The sequence below is a fragment of the Actinia tenebrosa genome, unplaced genomic scaffold, assembly GCF_029948245.1.
Source record: "Actinia tenebrosa isolate PJP-AT-01 unplaced genomic scaffold, QUT_ActTen_1.0 PGA_scaffold6__47_contigs__length_16458017, whole genome shotgun sequence".
Lineage (NCBI taxonomy): Eukaryota > Metazoa > Cnidaria > Anthozoa > Actiniaria > Actiniidae > Actinia > Actinia tenebrosa.
In genome coordinates, this window is record NW_028292583.1 from 4,617,214 (window position 1) to 4,636,636 (window position 19,423).

The following is a 19,423-nucleotide window of genomic DNA, read 5'->3' on the forward strand; positions in this document are numbered from 1 at the left end:
ACTCTGGGAACAAATTCCTAGCCACTTAAAAAATGTTAATGTATTTTCGTTTGCGAAAAAATTAAAAAGTTATTTACTTGCCGACCAATTACAGATAAAAATTTAGTTCTTCCTTAGATTTTCCTTTTTCTAAATATTCTATTTCTTTCTTCATATATGTTAATATATACCATACATGTCATTACTCTAATTGTGGATTAACAGTTTTATTGTTCAGTTAAATTGTAATTATTCTTTATGTACTTGGTTCTTCTTCAGTTTACTCCAATGTTAAATTTTAAATTGCTGGGGTCTAACTCGAAAACCTTATGGTTAATTTAGACCCCAGGCTCTGAATTATGTTCTTTTGACAATTATCTATTCTTTATTTTCTTAGTTGTTTTCTATAGTTGTTTTTCACATTTCATGTAAATTTTCTTGTATGAGCAAATAAAATTGTATTGTATTGTATTGTATTGAGAAGCCAACGAAAACTATCGTATCACTTATCTTGTAACATTGATGACCATTCCTTCTCTTTCGTGCTAATCCCGCGCGACGTGCGAGTCTCAACAGTTATATAGCACGTACACACGCCTTCATATTGGCAAAAGTTCATTTGAATACAGTCCTTTCACTAAACGTCGTTGATCGGATCATTCTACGCGGCCTACGCGCCTAGACCGAAAAGGATAACGGGTAAATTATCCGTTATCCAAACTGCTCGCCAGCGTTAAATCTTCGCCATATGCTCGAGGCATGGTTTTAGAAAATTAAATGGGATCAAAAACAGCGAGCTCAGCAGGGGGGAATTTTGCGAACGCTGGCCAAAAAATTCGCGGGCTTCCACATAAAAGCGCCAATTTGTTTACTTTTCGAAGGATTTGTAGTGAAAGGTGATTTTATTCAGATATTTCCCGTTGAAAACTTGCAGGAAATGGAGGATTTTTGCTAAAATTAAATCTGAGGCATTAGTTCTACCCTATAAAAAGTACAAAAGGACTTTTTTCTCGCTGTAAGATTTTTTTAAAACTTCGATCATATCACTGGTGGCTTTGATGAAACCCTTAGCAGCACATGGTCTTGGTTCAAACAACATCTAAAAAATTCAAAACCTTTTTGAAGGATTTCTTTAATTACATACTGATCAATTACATCTAGCCTACCAAATGTCTTATGAATCACGACGATGTTTTGATGTATCAACGCTTATCAATGCATTTTACGTGGTCATGGAGACTAAGTTTGGCTAAGCCTTGAAAAACTCGAAGTTTGGTCACTTTAAAAGAAGGAGAAAGGTTAGCAACTGCATTGCATTTGCAAATGATGCTTTGATGTTCTTCAATGAATACATTTTGTTTGACGTTTAAAAAAATGTGTGGAAAAATTTATCAGAAAGATTCTAATCCTCGATTTTTTGACTCAATTACGAATTTTTTTTAAATGTAGCTCAAAATTTACCGAACCCTCCAAAAAATTTCTTTCATTTTACTTTTCTTTACGTATTCAACCATTCATTTAACATAATTATAACATCGGAAAAATTCGGCCGGGCATGAAAATATTTTTTAAATTTACGTACGCACAAAAACTTCCGATTTACGAGAGGAGTTACGGCGGTAGAACCTATAATTCTTGGTGCCCAGTTTTAATATATATGAAATTTATTCTATGCGCAGACAAAATTCCCCCCCTGCTAGCGAGCTCAAGACGTGTTAGATAACATATTTATAAAATAAATTAAATAGTACGCACGCTGTGATTGGTTGATAGCCATGTTTGCATGAGGATATGTAAACACAGTTGTGACGTCACAACTTTCGTGTTTTCCCAGTACAAGTTCAAAAATTAAAACTTTACAGTTTCTTTCGAGGAAAAAAACGCCCCCAAAAATGTGTTTTGAAGATGAAGTTCCAAATTTTGACTTGTGTCAGGGCCACAGGCATAACCCTATGGTCTCATGCAGGTCTTTCTGATCGTAATATCATGACAATAGAGAGTTTTAGATTGACTTTTTTTCCTCCCCGCAAACGGCAAACGTGACCACGTTTTCATAGTTTTCCTGTATTTTACTTTACCTTTTACAAACCTTCTCACCAAGCGCAAATACTCTTTTGTTTTTCTACTACTTGGACTTTTTTGCGATTCTTTTTCAGTAATTTAAAAGAATTTTTTACTGGTCAACTGACGTTTCACGTTTGCCGTGAACGTAAATCTAAAACTCTCTAATCTCTCGTTGGTCACCGCAAAGAGAATTCCCTCAGGAGATACAACACGGCCCCACATGTCCTTCGTCAGGACAGCTTCGGTTGTTCAGCGACGTGCTTTCTCATGATTTAAATGCACCGCGCCCGATAAGGAATACAACTATTTCAAGGAGACAGTCAGCAGCTTCAAACTTTTTCCAGCGATAGCTCTTCAGCTCCACAAAATATCTTCTCGAAGCAAGACGAAACATTCAAATTCGCTGCCATTTTTTCTGGCTGTCAAATTTAGCAAAACCACGTTTCTTTCAACCGAGAATTCCAGCCACAGTGACACTCAGTTATCTACTTTTGATCACTTTCGTAAAGATAATCAATTCTGAAATCTTTTATCAAGATTTCTATTCAATCTTTGAACATTTCTTCGTATTTGTTTTAAAGTTTTAGAATGATAAATGTTTAAAATAGCTAGCGATTCTTTCTCGCTTCACATTTGCCTCCTTGCCGTCTATTACACGAAATTTGATTGGCTAACGATTGAAGTTTGTGATGTATGGAGAATTTGTATTTTGATATGAGAATCAAATTCAAATAAAGATTTATTTTCTTGCAAGTGGTAATGTTTTTCCTTATTATATATTTTATAAAAGGAATAGAAAACTTTTTCTCTGTGTTTACATAGCCTGATAGCAACACTCGGGGGGTTGGGAGAATTCTCGACAGTTATGCAAACCCTCGACTACGTCTCGGGTTTGCATAACTGTCTCGAATTCTCCCAACCTCCCCTCGTGTTGCTATCAGGCTATGTAAACACGGAAAAAATTTTCTATTGCTTAAGCGGCAGCTAGTTACTGTGAATTAATTATCCCCATGATCCTGTTCGGTCTAGGCGCGTAGTGATGAAGCCGATCAAACGACAACATTTAGTCAAAGGACTGTATTTATTTATTTAGCTTTTACCTCGCATCAAATCATAGTAGTCTATAATAATAATAATAATAATAATAATAATAATAATAATAATGATAATTATTATCAATATTATTATCAATTCTATTATCATTATTATTATTATTATTGTTATTATTATCATTACAATTTTTTTCTTAGTGAGAAATTAATGGTAGATTTTTTAAAAATTATTATTATTATTTTATTCTTGACAATAAAGTTCATACAATTTGACCAGGTTTAAACCATAAACCTTAGGTATTCTAACTTCCCTAAAGAAAAACTAAACAACTAAATAAATAATATAAAAAGAATTATAAAAAACTACAATGACAAAGCCTTTTTATAATAATGATAATAATAATAATAATAATGATAATAATAATAATAAATTAATTATTAGTCATTTGTTTTGAGCTATTAATTTATTTTACAAATATGTTTTCATAGATAAATAAGTAAATATTATATATATTTGTTATTTTATTATTAGTTATATTTAAATAAATTGTAAATTATTATTATTATTATTATTATTATTATTATTATTATTATATTTCGTTTTGTTTTCATATCGATTACTTTTTTCTTGTCCTGTAATTTCATTGGGCAGTATTTTTTACCCTTGATTTTGTTATCAACCAATCAAATTACTCGATAGATTACATTCAAGATCATGGCTGAAGGTCTCGGAAGGTATAGCTGGAAGTTGCTGGAAGGTATAGTTTAGACTCATCCACAGCCTCTCTCGTTTTCGCCGCACGCCAACGCACGCCGGGTCTCCGCCGGGTCTCCGCCGGGTCTCCGCCGGGTCCAAGTTTTCGGGACCCAAAGTCCTTTCGGTCATTGTACCGTTACAGTCTATAAGCGTGGAGACGGAACGTACGAGTGAGAGACAGTGGAAGAGTCTATCGATAGTTGTGATCTTTCAATGAAGAAATGTCGTAAAATCAACGAGAAAACTAAATGATTCTCTTCTATCGTAACGACAAATCAATATGTATACAGTCAATTCAAAAAGTGTTGTCGTCGACCAACTCAAGCCTAAGCGACTGGACCGAAAGGAACTCTGGGTAGTAATCATTGAAGCCGAGTTGACTCCATAATTTTATCTGACTAGTTATGCCTGGTTTACAGCACGAACCTTCGTAGGCGAGCGGGAAGTGTTGAAGGAGACGTTTTTTTAATGCCTTCATATTTTCGGAAATCTGAACTGAATCATAACTACTTTGATTTTCTTTCCCTAAACCCAAAGACATACATTTGATGGATTGTTTCTCGCCATTATTATCTTATTACTAGCGGGAACAATTTATTCAGAACGAATATTTAACCGCTTCAGTGATTTTTACCCATATTCCTTTCGGTCCAGTCGCGTAGGCTTGAGCCGGTCGACGACAACGTTTTTTGAATTGACTGTATACCTAGAGACTTCTGAGAGCTCAGAAATGTTCAATGGATGTTCTTTCATTAATGTTGTCAAAGGAAACTTCAACATGCTGAACTCTCACTCACTTGCGATAAGGTAAGAAAAGTTTTTTTTTTTTTACTTTTAGAATTTAGAAAGATGGAGCGAAATGTAGATGTTGTGTCATTTCACTTTTCAAGTATGTTACATGCGTTGTATTTGTTTCGTTTCTGTGGTTGTTTCTGTTAGCTTTATTTGCTTGTTTTAGTTCTGATTGTCATCAACCATACCCCTCTCTCCCCAATCTCTTTCTTTCTTTCCTTTGTTAGACTAGAACATTGTATAGTTTTTAATATGATACTCTAAATTACTAACATAATATTAAAGATAAGATTCTAGAAAGATATGCAAAAGATCATTTTTACAACATATTAAAAACTAACCACCTCTAGTACTACTCGTTTGAGCCATAGTTCCCCTCTTTTAACTATGATTTGTTTAATTTTTAGAGGAGTGACTAAAAGAGGCTTACATAATTTGACTATAAAAGGCTAACATATCTTAGGATTTCATCTTATTCTTTAATTTTTTATTATTATTATCATTTTCATCAACATCTTCATTATCCCCTAAATCTCCCCTTTAACACCAAGAAATAAGAAGTGAACAAGTGAACATTACAAATTATGGTAGTTAATTATGGAAGTTAAATTCCTTAGAATGTGATCTTGAAAACTGAACATTGAATCTGTGGCTTAATTATGATGCCAGTCGGGACAATAAATCTTGCATTTCTTTCTTTTCTTTTTTTTTTTTTTTTTTTTTTTTTTTTGCGGAATTAAAATTTTTGATATGCTATATTTTTGATTAAAAGGTATCAGAAAATGTCAACACAATGCAGAATTAATGTTTGAACTCCCGATTATAGGTCATCCATTCATTTCTATACTTTGGAACTATTGCAATTCATAATATGGCAAATTACATATACTTATATCAATAATGCTGAAATGTTTTGTTCAGGATCCATGCATAATTATGTACAAATAGCAACATGACTTATGATTACGTCAGTGCTGTTGAAAAAGATATAACTTTAGAAACATCACTTTGGCCAACAGCATGGACTTGTGCATAATAGGTGGTGCCACCCTCAAGGTTAAGGATTGTGCATAGCTGAGCTTGACATGTTGCTGTTTGGTCCAGTTTCATTTCTTGTTTTCCATAGTACACGACAAATTGGCTTTTCAGATCTCCATCTTTATTCTTCCAGGTGATGGTTGCAACATTCTGGCCAATAACATGTGCAGTAACATTACCAAATATCTTTGAGACTAGAAAGTGAATAGCATAAGAGAATATGGTAGAATGTTCTTATATATATATCTATACTGAACTTTTAAATTATTTCATACCTCTTCTTTGTTTAAAGCAAATCCTTAAATCTATGTACTATCTCATGAAAATCAACTCCAATGACCCACCCATGGCTTTTTGTAATGATAAATGACCCAGGCATGAACTGACAAACAAAAATCCATGGTATTTGATAAATAATTATAGTGTGTGGAAACCTTTTATTGGTGTCCTGGCATATTTACAGCCTTTTCTCTGCCAATGTGGATAGGCACCCTTGCGTGTAAAGGCTGTCATTTTGATACAGTATAGTGTGTCTTCTTTGAGGTTGGTCAAAACGGTTGATAGTTGGTCTCCCCTATCTATATTCTGTTTTTTGAAGAAGGAATCTGACTTTATCTTGATATAAACTTCATAACCAAGGATGATACCATTTCTTTGACTGATGGGTAGTTGTTGCCACGTTACTTTGATGGCTGTTGCATTGATGGCAGTAGCAGATGTAATTGTTGGAGACCTTCCAGGAACTTTGAAAAAAACAGATGAAAATTGCTCTTAACAATTCACTCAACCCAGAAAATAAATACAGCCAAAATACAAATTAGATTACCATGATTATGTGGTAGGAAAAGTGAGACATAGCTGATGTTGTTTCGGATAAAGGGGGAAATGAGGTGTGATAAAAACTCTGGTAATAGGCGATGGAAAACCAGGAGAACGTACATGGAAATCATCTGCTATTGATGGTTTTCAATCATCCCCAAGAGAGTAAAATAATGAAAGACAAGGTGGCCATGTTGGATGATATAACAAAAGAATTCATTGACAAGTCTTTTGCTAAATTCAACCAAGATGCCGGCTAGGACGTCATGCAAACGAAGAATAAGCTCTATAGGCTTACCATCATCCATAGTACGAACAGTAATGATAGCAGGCTTACTACGCTCATTATTCACAACAGTATAAACCTTGACCCTGTACGCAGTGTACTTAAGAAGACCTCTCAACCTGTATATCTCGCCACTTGCCCAATTTTTTCCAGGAATAACTCGAATGGTCTGTAAAGGAGTTTTTTTGATAAATCCATATTCAAGGTCGTAATGGCTGACTTCACTAGTCTCAGGTTTCCACCATACGATTTTAAGTGAGTCTGATCCAAGTGAAAATGCCATAAGGCTACGAGGTTTGCCTGGACCTGAAAAATATAAGATTCCATTTTGATCATGCTTACGAACGATCCAATTTACCTTGCCCTTTTGCGTCACTTTTTGCCGGTTTGGAATTTGGAATCTGGGTTCTCTCTTGAACTCTAGGGTTCACACCCTGATACTGGATTCCTTACAGAAAGAATGAGGGGCCACTTTTGTACTTTGAGCTAATGAAAAAAAATTACCTGGTTTCTCGCATGTTTTCCTCCCTTCCACGTCTTTAAGCGGTCCCAATGAATAAATACAAGGAATACATCGCTTCTGCCCAGCTTGTGGTTGGAATGTTTTTGGTGGACACTTTGTACAGTTGCCGTCTTTTTCTTCAAAGGTTCCTGGTAGACATTCTTTTTGTAGGGATAAAACAAACATAAAACAAGCTTAAAGCCACGTTCAAAATAAGCTACAACTATTTTAATATTGCGCAACAAAGTCATTTCCCAGTTGAATTGTAGAAGAATATATTACATTAAAAGGTACTGTCATTTTCAAACCTTTCTTAACGCATTGCGTTTCATTAATGGAGCCTTGAAACCAGGTCGTCTTTTCAGGACTACATTTGACACATCTCGTTTGTCCTGGTAGATCCTGATAGGTGCCAATGGGACATTTCATGCATCCTCCATCTAAAAACGTCCCAGGAGGGCATACATCTGTAATGAATTAATGAACGAGGGAGTTCATCATTTTTTAAACATAGGTCAGGACTGGAAATACAGTAGATAAAGCATCGGGTTGCTTTGTCATATAACATAATTCACTGATTAGATGGCAAAGAGCAGATTGTTAATGAGTATGGAAAGTCAAGACACACTGTTTAGTTTAGCCTTAAGATTTTCATAGTTATACAGAAACTGCTCTATAAACCTAGGTTTAAAATACAAACCTTTTTGAATACACTGCGATCGATTGCTGGAGCCTTCCAATAAGGTAGTCTTGAGTGGACCACACTTAATGCAACTGGTTTGTCCTGGTCGGGGCTGGTAGGTTCCAATGGGACATTTACGGCATATGTCATCAAGAACTTGGTCGAATGTTCCAGGAGGACACAGCTCTACACATTAAATATGTCATGTATTAGAAAAATTAAATACTAGCACCAGAAATCTCAAACTAGACTCTTGAGCAAACCTTTCTCGATGCATTGTGATTTTTCAATGGTGCTTCTCTGCAAGGTTGTCTTATCTTGATCACATTTAAGACAGGTGACTTGACCTGGTTTGGGCTGGTATGTTCCAATGGGACATTTAGTGCATGTTTCTTCTATGCCGTCTTTATATGAACCAGGTGGACATTGTACTACGAATATAAAACAAAATGGAACATGAATGTCATCAGTCTATTTTGTTTTGTGATCTCAAGTAATAAGCCTTTTATTTTTCCCTGTGAATCATTTTAAACCAGTAACAACAAACTTTCGTTTTACTTAACTCCTGAAAATAACGCCTGAACTGGATCAAAATGCATGTTTATGTTTTTAAGTTACCTGACAGTTTTCTAAACATATATTGAACTTACCACACATATATCCATTGTCATGCAAGTACTGACCAGATGGGCAGTCAGGTGCCATGTAGAGAAATCCAAGAGATTTGGCAATACCAGTGAGGTTTGCCTTTGATCCTTGTGATACAAACGTTGTTCTGTTCATAGCGTGCATCAATTGTTTTAATTTCCCAACAACATTAAGACGCGCCTCTGAAAATCTCTCCATGACTTCTTCCTGAAGCCGGAAATCTATGGCTTCGAGCTTGACACTTTCACTAAGGAAGAAGTATACTTTTGCCATGGATTTCGATAAAGGGATGTATCTCATATTAGAGATGCTCTTTCTAGATACATTCATTGCTGTAGTCACTAAGCTCGTAATACTCGTCTTTAAAGTCTTGTCCAAGCGAGAGGGAATACCTAGAGTATTTTCACCTTGACAACTTGACGAAACTTGACATTTATTTGTAGCATTGAAGATAACAGCTATCTTTGGATTTGTTGCTGCAATGTTTAACACATCGAGCCTTGCTTTTCTGCTCACAGCTTTACCTCTCTCATTACTTGCCTCGCAATAATAGTGACCACTTTTCTCGACTTCGTCTGGAACTACGTACAACAGATTACTATTCTCGTTGGTCAGCTCCACTGATAAATTCGATGACAATGGTTCAAAAAGCCATTTTATAGTCGCCAACGGTTTTGCATTAACAGCACATGAGAATGTAACCCCTGACTGCTTGTTCAAAGGAACTTGTACATTTGTTGGATGCTCGACAATTGTTGGCTTTTTTTGTATGACTAGCGCAGTTATTCCTGAGAAGATACTTCCCTTGTGATTTGCAGCTTCACATCTGTACAATCCTTGACTGGTTTCATTCAGTAATCGTAATTCAAGATCGCCACTTTTGTCAGAAACCTTTATGACTGTGTTATCCCTTCTCCATGTGTAAATTACTTTTGTCTGGCTTTTTGCGAGACACGAAAGCTTGATACTCTCACCAACGAGTCGGTTTACTTGTTTGCTGTCTTTTGTCAATATAACTGGCTTCTCGCCACAGAGAAGACTGTCATCGTATGTTTCGTTTAACAGCATAGTTAGGTTCTGAAGTCTCGATCTAACCTCTTCCATCTCTAGTTCTTCTTCCATTAGTTCTTTCATTCCATCAGCTAATCTTGGTAACAAAGTCTGCATTTCTCTTGCTTTTGTGCTATTTTTTACAGATTTGTACAGTTCTACGAGACGTTCACTCTGTTCTTTAACACAGTCGAGGGCATTTGAGCAGTCCTTTAGATCTCTTGTTTTGGAGATGTTTTCGACAAAGTTCCTCCATCCAACAATAGTCTCATTCCAAGAGGCCATTCTTGATTGCTCTTTTCGTTGTTCTTTATAAGATGAGATAGTCTTAACATAGCTTTTTGACAAATCGTTTTCAGACGATCGTGCAGCATCATCAGCAAGGGTTACTTCCAGGTTGTCTATGGCAGTAATTTCATTTGATATCTCATTATCTTGTGCAAATTTAGACTCTAAAAGTTTATGAAGAGCACTAAGCATCTCAGAGAAGAACAAACTTGTGTTTCTAGCCAGTAAACAATTTTCATTTTCTTTTATAGGATCTGACTTTTGGCTTGAGTTTGAAAAGTCTATTTCTACGGATCTTCTTTTTCTTGATGTTTCGATGGATTGTGCAAGTTTTTGAATGACTGATTTCGTAGTGTGTTCTATTGATAACTTAACATCCTCAAAATCCATGATAAAGTTGAATGTCAAGTCAGGTCCATTTTTAGTTGTTACTGTTCCTTTTAAAGGAAGGCGCGACTTTGACAGCGATGATGTTTTTGTATGGAAGTATAGCGATAACATTCGAAATGGTCGCTCCTTATAAGACTTGTTTAAAATAGTCCCGATCTTAAGACCTAAGTCAACATCAGGAATGCTCTTCATCTTAGACAAGGAAATCATGCTGGCGTTCTCCAAAGCTTGAAGTTGCCGAAGCCGAGCACTGACGATTCTATAATCATGTGCAGCATTTTGTTCTCGTAATCTTGCTTCCTCAAGCCGTAATTCTATGTGAGCCAATTCCTTTTCCGATTCTATCAGATGGGGATATTCAAATAAAATCGACGCATTATAAAATGATTGTTCTTGTTTAAATATGTTTTTCTTTTCTTTGAAGCATTCTTGGTTTCTTTTAACACATTGTGGATCTAAAAATTCAACACACTTGATGTCTTTTCTACAGCAAGACCTAGGCTTAAACCCTTCCGACGTCATGTTGACTGTTCTCGGATTGGTACACTTCCATTTGATTTCTGAAAACTGTTTTCCCACCATTATTGCTCTTGTTTCCTGGTAACTTCGGTACTCGGTTGGTCCAGCTTCAGTTACGTACTTATGTTTACATCCAGAATTTTGGAAAGCCGACATAAATGAGTCGCCTACTATGTTGCCAAACGATCCAGCAAAATTTTTCATCAGATTCTGACCAAAGTTCTGGAAAGCGTCGCCAATGTTTGCAAAAATGTCTTCACTGAATGCTGCTTTTAAGTTTTTAAATAGTTCTCTTATTTCCAAATTGGGCAAGTCCGGTAGGTTCAGCATGCCTGGTAGATTTTGTAAGCCCGGTAGATTTGGCAAGCCTGGAACGTTCTTTAGGATATTTCCAATATTGGGGTTGATAAACTGTTTCAAACCTTTATTCAAAATTCCTTCAATATTGAGCACTCCCCTCAAAGCGGGTATGTTCCTTCTTAGTGCATCTCCTATATTGAGGTTTAAGTTTACGGGGAGATGTTTAAATGCTCCCTTTACGATACCATTTACGTTAAAATCTTCAACCATGTTCATCAGTGAGCCTGCTTCACTAAGAATCTTTCCAACGCTTGGCATCTCTCCAAGTGTCGGAAAAGCACTTTTGAAAATCTTGTTAACGCCAAGGTCCTTGATAATTGGCAATTGTTTATTTATTATGTTATTGAAATTTAATTTTTCGAGTTTGAGAGGGTTAATATCAACCGATACGACGTCTCGCAGCTTGTTATTAATAAATTTTTCGAAGTTAAGGCCCTTTGCAAATCCAGGCACCATATCTTGTAAAGTGTTCTGTAGATTGAAGTTTTGTAGTCCAGGTATGGATCCCATATCACCTCGAACCAGTTTGTTCAGGTTAAGCTCACCAAGGTTTCCTGGGTTACGTTTTACAGCATTAATAATCAGTCTATTCAAATTAAAGTTTTTACCAAGTTGTGGTATTCTTTTTTTTAGTAGCTTATTTAAGTCCACATCCCTATGCAGACCTCGAAGTTTAGTCTTTATGATATCGTTGACATCAAACCTTTCAAGCAATGTTTTCTTTACCTTAAAAGACAAAACATCATCCAAAGAAGTCTGTATATGTCCTGTGATATTCTTCAAAGATTTAAGTGGAGGTAAGGACTCTTTTAGCACTCTATCAAGATCGATATTTCTCAGTTCCGGTATCCTTTTCACCAGCTCCCTTTTCAAATCGACCTTCCTTTTGAGTCTTTGGGCTTTGAATATAACATCTTTCATTACTTGGTCGAAGTCAAAATTGTTTCTAAGTTCAGGCACAGCTTTTATTACTTCTTCATCAAAATCAAAATCTGCAGGAAGTGCTGGGAAATACCTCTTCAAAATTTCACTCGGATCGAATTTATGTTGCTTTATAAAGTAGGAAGCCAAAAGCTTATTTAAATCAAAGTCTTTTGGGAGCTTACTAGATATTTTTCGAAGTTCACCGTTGATGTCAAAATCACGTGGTAGATTTGGGTTAGACTTTTTAAGAAGTTCATTAAAATTAGGAACATTTTGAAAGTCTTGTCCATTTGTGATGCTTCGTTTTTTTCTTCTGCCCAATAAGGATGAAAACGCCAGTTTAGCACCTCCCTTTATGAGTCCCTCACCCAAAGCTGTTAAAAAGGACTTGCACTTGCCAACATCTCTTCTTATCTGGGGTGTCGTTGGGTACGTCACTTTACGAGTAACTTCTCCCGGTACAAACTTGATGTACTTTGCATTCACTTCCACACAATCATGTTTTTGATATTGAATGATTGCTTTGTCCCAGCACATATCTGGTATACAAGTTTTGCTGCACAATCTTTTACAGTCAGTAAGATTGCAACTTTTGCTTAACAGGCGTTTTGTGAATTTATCATAATCTTGTACAGCATCTTCAAATTTTTGAAAATATTCATTAAAGTCCGCCCTCTTTCTCTTAAGCATGTTTTCTAAATTCTTTTTGTTCTTAATCGAGAGATCCCAGTCATTTTTTTTGGAAATTAAAATCGCGTCTGTATTTTTCGTCTTATTAACGGTACTTTCTAAAAGTGTCTTCGCCTTTCTTATTCTATTTTCAGCTTTTCGAACCATTGTGATAGCATATTCGTTGACTGCGTTTTCCAGCATTCTTGGAAGTTGAGAGCCTTGACCCATTTTTCCACTTGCTTTGAAAATCAATGACTCCCAGTCGTCGACCTTAGTATCAGCAGTTACGTTAATCTCTGATTCGAACTTGTTAAAAATATTCCCTCTCACTTTAACATAGAGCTGTTGGTTTGTAATGTTCAGGTTGACCGTTTTTGTCATTCCAAATAAATGCATTGTGGTTTTAAAGCGCATTAGATTCTTAAAAACGTCCATTCTCATCTCTTCACCTTCCTTCACCTGTAGCAGTCTCCCAAGCTCGATGTTTTTAGATGGTGAGATAAACACATAAGGAAATGTTCGTTGTTTTACTGTTGCTCCAGCACTTGTGTTCTTCCTTAGGCAGGCAGTCGTGGTTACATCGTTATTCGCGAGTATTTTTGCCTTTACATCTGGCACACACAACCTACCTATACAGACTTGTGACATCATACCAATGGATAACCCTTTAAGAATTTGTTTGACCGGAGATCGTTCAGTATCAAGCTTCAGTGATTTTGCGTAAAGTTCCACGTTGGTGTGAAAACCTTGAAGTTGAGCTATTATCCCCGATACCATTGGATTTGAGGTATGCGACAAAAGCTTCTGAGAAAGCGCGGTTGTCCTTGTTAGGATACTCTCAATCTTTTCGTTCAAGATTTCAACCGTGTTTATTATACTCTTAGCTTCTTGGTTTACTAAAGTTTTGTCTATACTTGACATGACAAGTTGCCTCATTCTGGTCGCTTGAGCATTCACATCATTGACAATGTCTAGCAATTTGTTTGCATCAGAGCTTAAATCTGGCACCACATTAGGAATACTTTGCGCAGTGAACTGGAATTGCTGCATTATGAATCCAAGGAGTATGACTGTGGTGCCTAAATTTCTTGGAATTCGCACACCACTTTGTCCACCTCCGCCTACTATGTCGTGGTTGATGGTAACATTCATTGGGTATTTTAGATATGGAAGAATGAATTGAGATAACATGGTTCCTTTTACGGGATTTTCTGAGGATGTCAAGGTGAGGTTGATGCCTTGGTCACACTTATCTCCTGGTAAATGACAGTGAAAGATAGAGTTTTAGCTCTGCGCGTTTGAGTTTTACTCTAATTTAATAGTGTTACTATTTGTTGTTGTTGTTATGTCTGTTGTTGTTTCGAACTTCAATCTATCTGGAATCCTGAGTTATGTCATGCATGTTGTTCCTTACCTCCAAGCAGGAATTGTCCAACCATATTTTCCGATTTCAACTTCAATGGAATTAGTTCAGAATCGCCAGTTTTTATTGAGGTTTGCATCGTTATCCTTCCATTAGCAGAGCCTGATATTGAACAGGTAAGCTGTCTGGAAAGAAGCTGCAAGAAAAACGCACAAACGTAGGCTTCAAGTGCTTTGAATTGAATTAAATTGCATTGAATTGACTTATTTACTCATGTAAATATTATTTATACATATACGTCTTTCAGACTAGATAATCTATGATTTACAATCCAATGATACGTGAAAAACATTTTTCTTCTAGAACACAAAGTTGGTACTGTCCTATATGTATATAAAACCAAAGGCTACGGTGGGCTATTTAAAACGTGCGAAAAAAGCTTTGGCTCTCTCATAATCCCCCATAAAAGAAGGTAGAGTCATACATATATCAAAAAGTATATGTGAATTAGGTTTACTAACCTTCTTTGGGCAGTCCGACGTTGTGAAAATCTCTCCTGTGCTGTTAAGTTGAACACCAACTCGAGGACCCGTCATGCGTACTTTTATCTCGCCTTTCATCCAAATGTCAAAATTATTTTTACCAACTGCATCATCAGATCTATTATTCTGCATTCCAAAGCTAGAAACTTTAAAATCCCAACCTGTTCTCTTCATGTCTTTGAATATTTTCATTTGCTGAAATCTTTTCCTGGCCTGAGATGAGAGATCTATAAACGACTTGCTTTGACAGACATCAAGGGCCAGGCAGACACGCTCTTCTGATTTGAATGCTTTTGTCTCATCGCCGATTTTAGTGTTGAATGCTATGCTAGGTTTGAAGAAAACACTTGAAGGAGATATTGGAAGCTGTTCACACATTCCTGATCCATCGCTCATGGGTTTACCCACACTGACCATTAGGTTGGTAACATCAAAGACGTCATTACTTTGATCAAGCTGCAACTCAATCCACGGTGGCAGAACACTTGACAGAGACCTAAAGATGGACCTTGGCAAGGCATCATTTTGAATAAAATCAAACAAGTAATCTTTTTTCATAGGAGTGGAGTGACACTTTCCATCTCTTATGAAGGACAAGTCAGTTTTAGCTGGTACGTCTTGAAGGGAGGTTTCTTCGATCTTGCTAAGTAACTGTTCTCTTGTAAAAGAAAGTTCATTCAAGCTCACTCCGAAGAGGGAAATGGGAATGTTCAAGCTCTTAGTTCGTAAGTGAACTATACCTTCAGTTGATGTGGCACTTGGAGTACCCCAAGGAAAAGTTGAAGTTAGACGTGCATTGCATTGGAACAATTTTGGCAACTCATGGCAACCTTCTGGTAGATTCCCTTTCGAAATCTGAAGGCGGTTGTATACGTTATCCTTGCTGACACTATCGGGACCAACAAAGATCGTGTTCTCCTCTGGAGCCTTAAAAACCTTTGCATCATCGCCGTCTAAAGTATATGCAATAATGTGCAACCCTGGTTTCCTGGAAACAAGAGTGAATGCCACCTGTCGAGACAGTTTTGAAATTCGTAACTCACTTTGTGGTTTCACCAAGACTGCTTGGGTCGATCTGATGGTTACCCTAAGCTCACTCTTTGGTTGTGCGTTTAGATGGTATACTTTGGACTCTTGGTTTATTTTTAGTCTCTGATATGTGGGCGTTGTTATGATACCTGTTTCACACCGTGGACCTTCAAAGCCAGTGTCTGCACAGTCACAATAAAATTTATTGTTGTTGTGAAGTGAACATTTCCCACCATTTAAGCACGGATTTGGTGAGCAAAGTTTCAGCTCTGTAATTAAATTATATAATTTCTTAGTCAATCGTAATTGGAAATTAGTATAAATAAGTTAATAATTGATCCTAACAGGTGTACGTATGTTGTAAGATAATCTTTGTAGACAAATAGAAATTACCTTTGCAATGGAAATTCTTTAAATTCCATTTCCCAAAACCAGAGAAGCTCTCAAGCTGACATGTCGCTACACCACCTTCTGCGCTGTGAAATCCATCCACACATTTCAACAAACATCTTGATCTTATTGTGTTGTGACAAGGCAAGAAAACCTCGGCATTTTCTGGTGCAGCCAACTTAGGACATTGTTTAACTAAAAGATTGGAAAAGGATTGTGTAATGAGAAGCCAACACATTTAAAAGTTGTATTTATAATTGATGCTTATTGTCTTCACATTCCAGGTCGCGTGTAATTCCGTTATTTATAATTTCCTTGTTTGCCAGATTTTAACCAAGAAGTTTTGCTAATAGAGGTTTGAAATGGGAAAACATGTAAAAGGATCTCCATTGAAGAACATAAACATAGAGCCCCACTTTTTACGCCTTTTGTTGTTGTTGTTGTTGTTGTTGAAATTCAAGTGTTAATAAAGACATTGAGTTTTTAATGTTATTTTAAAAAAGTGTTGCAGTTGCTTTTTCACCTTTGCATGTCGCTCTAGTGCCATTCCACTTCCCTGAAGGTAGACACGTTGATTCCTCGGATCCAACCAAGTCATATTCGAGGTCACACTGGAACGTACATATTGAGCCAGTGGAAAAGCCATTACATTTCATGCTACCACGAGATGGACCCTCAATAGACTCACATGGAAGTGCTAAAATATACATATGACTCCATTACGCTTTAGGCTCAACTGAATAATGTCATTAAATCAATATAAGGTAATTTAACATACCTTGACACTTTTTCTTGTCTTTCAGCTTGTAGCCAGGCCCACAAGAGCAAACGTAAGATCCAATACTATTTTGACATTTCTGATCGCATTTGTGAGTGCCAGTCAGGCATTCGTCTACATCTGAAACCAGGATAAAATTGTGAGTTGATTATTTAATATTTATAACTGTTTAACTGCATTTGAGTTAGTGTGCTAACGCAAAAAATATCTTCGGTCTTTAACTTGTTTGTCTTCTTTGTATATACCTTTACATGCTTTTTCGTTCCGTCGAAGTCGATATCCACGTTTACACGAGCACTTAAATGAACCTTGAGTATTTATGCACAACTGTTCACAGTCGGAAAGAGAGGTGTTCCCGGGGCGGCATTCATCGATATCTGTGACTCACAAAAAGATAATGGATTATTATTGCTTCAATTGTGCTATGTTGGAAAACCCCTAGTCATAATGTCATTTCAGATGACTTGAATAACAAGTACACACAGTATTTGCAGTTATATGTTTTCTCTCTTATCAACTTAACTGCACTAAAAGACCCACCTGAACAAGTAAAGTTATCATTGTTTAATTTGTATCCATTTGGACATGAGCAACGATAGCTTCCTTGCAAGTTGATGCACTTCATGTCGCATGGTTTAAAAACCTTGCACTCATCAACATCTGAACCACCGATGTAAAAAGGAAAAAAAGAATATATTAAGTTAGTAACAAAAAACTGACTTCCTGACTGATCGACTGATTGACTGACCGACCGACCAAGCAACAAACCTACCATGTGAATGACTGACTGACCGACTGACTAACTGGCTCATACACTAAATCATTAAAGCCCTCAACTTACCTATACATTGACGGCCATTTGGATGTATTCTGAACCCTCTACGACATCGACACCTGAAACTTCCAAAGGTGTTTATGCACCTGTGCTGACAACCCTTCTTTGTCTTGCATTCGTTTTCATCTGAAAAATAAATAAATAAACGAAACCTTATCAGTTCAGATATTCCAAAACAACTATAAAAGAAACTGTTTAAAAATTAAGGTAAAAACCAATAGAAATCGCACAAAATCTCTGATTCAATTACGAAAATGTCTACATAGGACAGGCTCATTTGTTTTTCATTCTAATTACCATAGTGTATAAAGCTAGGTAATAGTTCTTCAGAAATGCTTTTCTTTGAGAACAATGAACATTGTACTTGTTCCATTGTACTTCTCCCCCTGAGCACACCTTTTTATAATCACTCCTGACTGTCTGTCTCATTCCCACTTACCTTCGCATGTGGAACCATCTTTTCCGAGTAGGAACCCTCTGGGACAATGGCATGAATAAGAACCAGGCAAATTTAAACACTTTAGGTTACAATTATTTGTGGTTGGAGAAATACATTCATCAATATCTACATAAGGGAAACATAGCTAATCAGTGTTTGATACTTCAATGTGTCCCCAGAAACCGTGCAAATCCCTAAAAGATTCTGGATACGCAAGATGGTTAACAAATGACAGTTTCCTTGCAATCAAATTCTAAGTTTTAAGTTCCAATAAGCTCCACTAAGGTGTTAAGAACCACCTCTGAATGTTCAGAGCTAAAACACACAATAAAACCGTCCTTAGTACAGCATATCACAAAACTGCACTTTGGAATTAGAACAAACCAAAAATAAGTTGTAATATAAAAGGTGTTGAAACATTCTTCATCAAAATGTTATGCAATATAATTTCTGACCTTTCAATTGAGTACCTTCGCAAATCGTTGAAGCTATTAATCTGTAGCCCTTGTTACAAGTACACCTGTAACTTCCTATTTCATTGATGCAGGTCGCGTTGCATTCCGCTTCTTTGATATTTGCACATCTACAAGCCGGTGGATCTTTTTGGTATTTACACTCGTCAAGATCTCAAAACAAAGGAGAAAAAATCCTTAAAAATTGAAAGAAATGTAAAGAAAAGAAATAGAAAAAAAAAGAAATTATAGGAAGATCATATTCTTAAAATCAAAAAAAATCAAATCAGGCAAGAAAGATACACACTACCTTTTGGAATGCAATTTGCATGTGAAACTCAATTATGCATTTGCGTACTGTTACCTAGCTGGGTCAACCTCGATTTGGAGTGGAATATTAATGCGTTCCGCTGCTTATGTGAAATGAGCTAAACTTGAGTAATTGTGTCAGTAATCCAGATACCTATGCATATCTCCATATTATCAATGATTTTGTGTTTCACGTATCCTCTGTGGCATCCGCATTCGTATGATCCTGGTTTGTTGGTGCACGTGTGCTGACAGTTACCATTATTTTTGTTACATTCGTTAATGTCTGATAAAAAAAAGAGATTCTTATGAGTTAAACAACAATAGAGTAAGCACCACATATTCGTGTAACAAAACCACAAAACCAAAGATGCAATGTCGAGTCATCTAAGTGTGTGTGTGTGTGGGTATATATGTGTATATGACACCACAGAAACCTAGCTTGGGCTACCTGTGCTCTAGGT

At 36.4% G+C, this 19,423-nt stretch overlaps 1 protein-coding gene across 1 annotated transcript; it reads right to left on the minus strand.

Moving 5' to 3' along the window:
- Window positions 1-4,878: 4,878 nt before the first annotated feature.
- Window positions 4,879-19,423, minus strand: LOC116298788 (uncharacterized). The gene is made up of 19 exons (XM_031707341.2): window positions 19,114-19,423; window positions 18,669-18,824; window positions 18,199-18,324; window positions 17,766-17,885; window positions 17,465-17,584; window positions 17,170-17,301; window positions 16,925-17,044; window positions 16,670-16,843; window positions 16,150-16,341; window positions 14,707-16,025; window positions 14,237-14,381; window positions 8,622-14,078; window positions 8,235-8,402; window positions 7,990-8,157; window positions 7,598-7,756; window positions 7,292-7,450; window positions 6,800-7,093; window positions 6,117-6,425; window positions 4,879-5,876 (listed from the first exon to the last, which is right to left on the minus strand). The coding sequence occupies exons 1-19, from the start codon at window positions 19,298-19,300 to the stop codon at window positions 5,608-5,610; spliced, it is 9,774 nt and encodes a 3,257-aa protein (XP_031563201.2). The 5' UTR covers window positions 19,301-19,423; the 3' UTR covers window positions 4,879-5,607.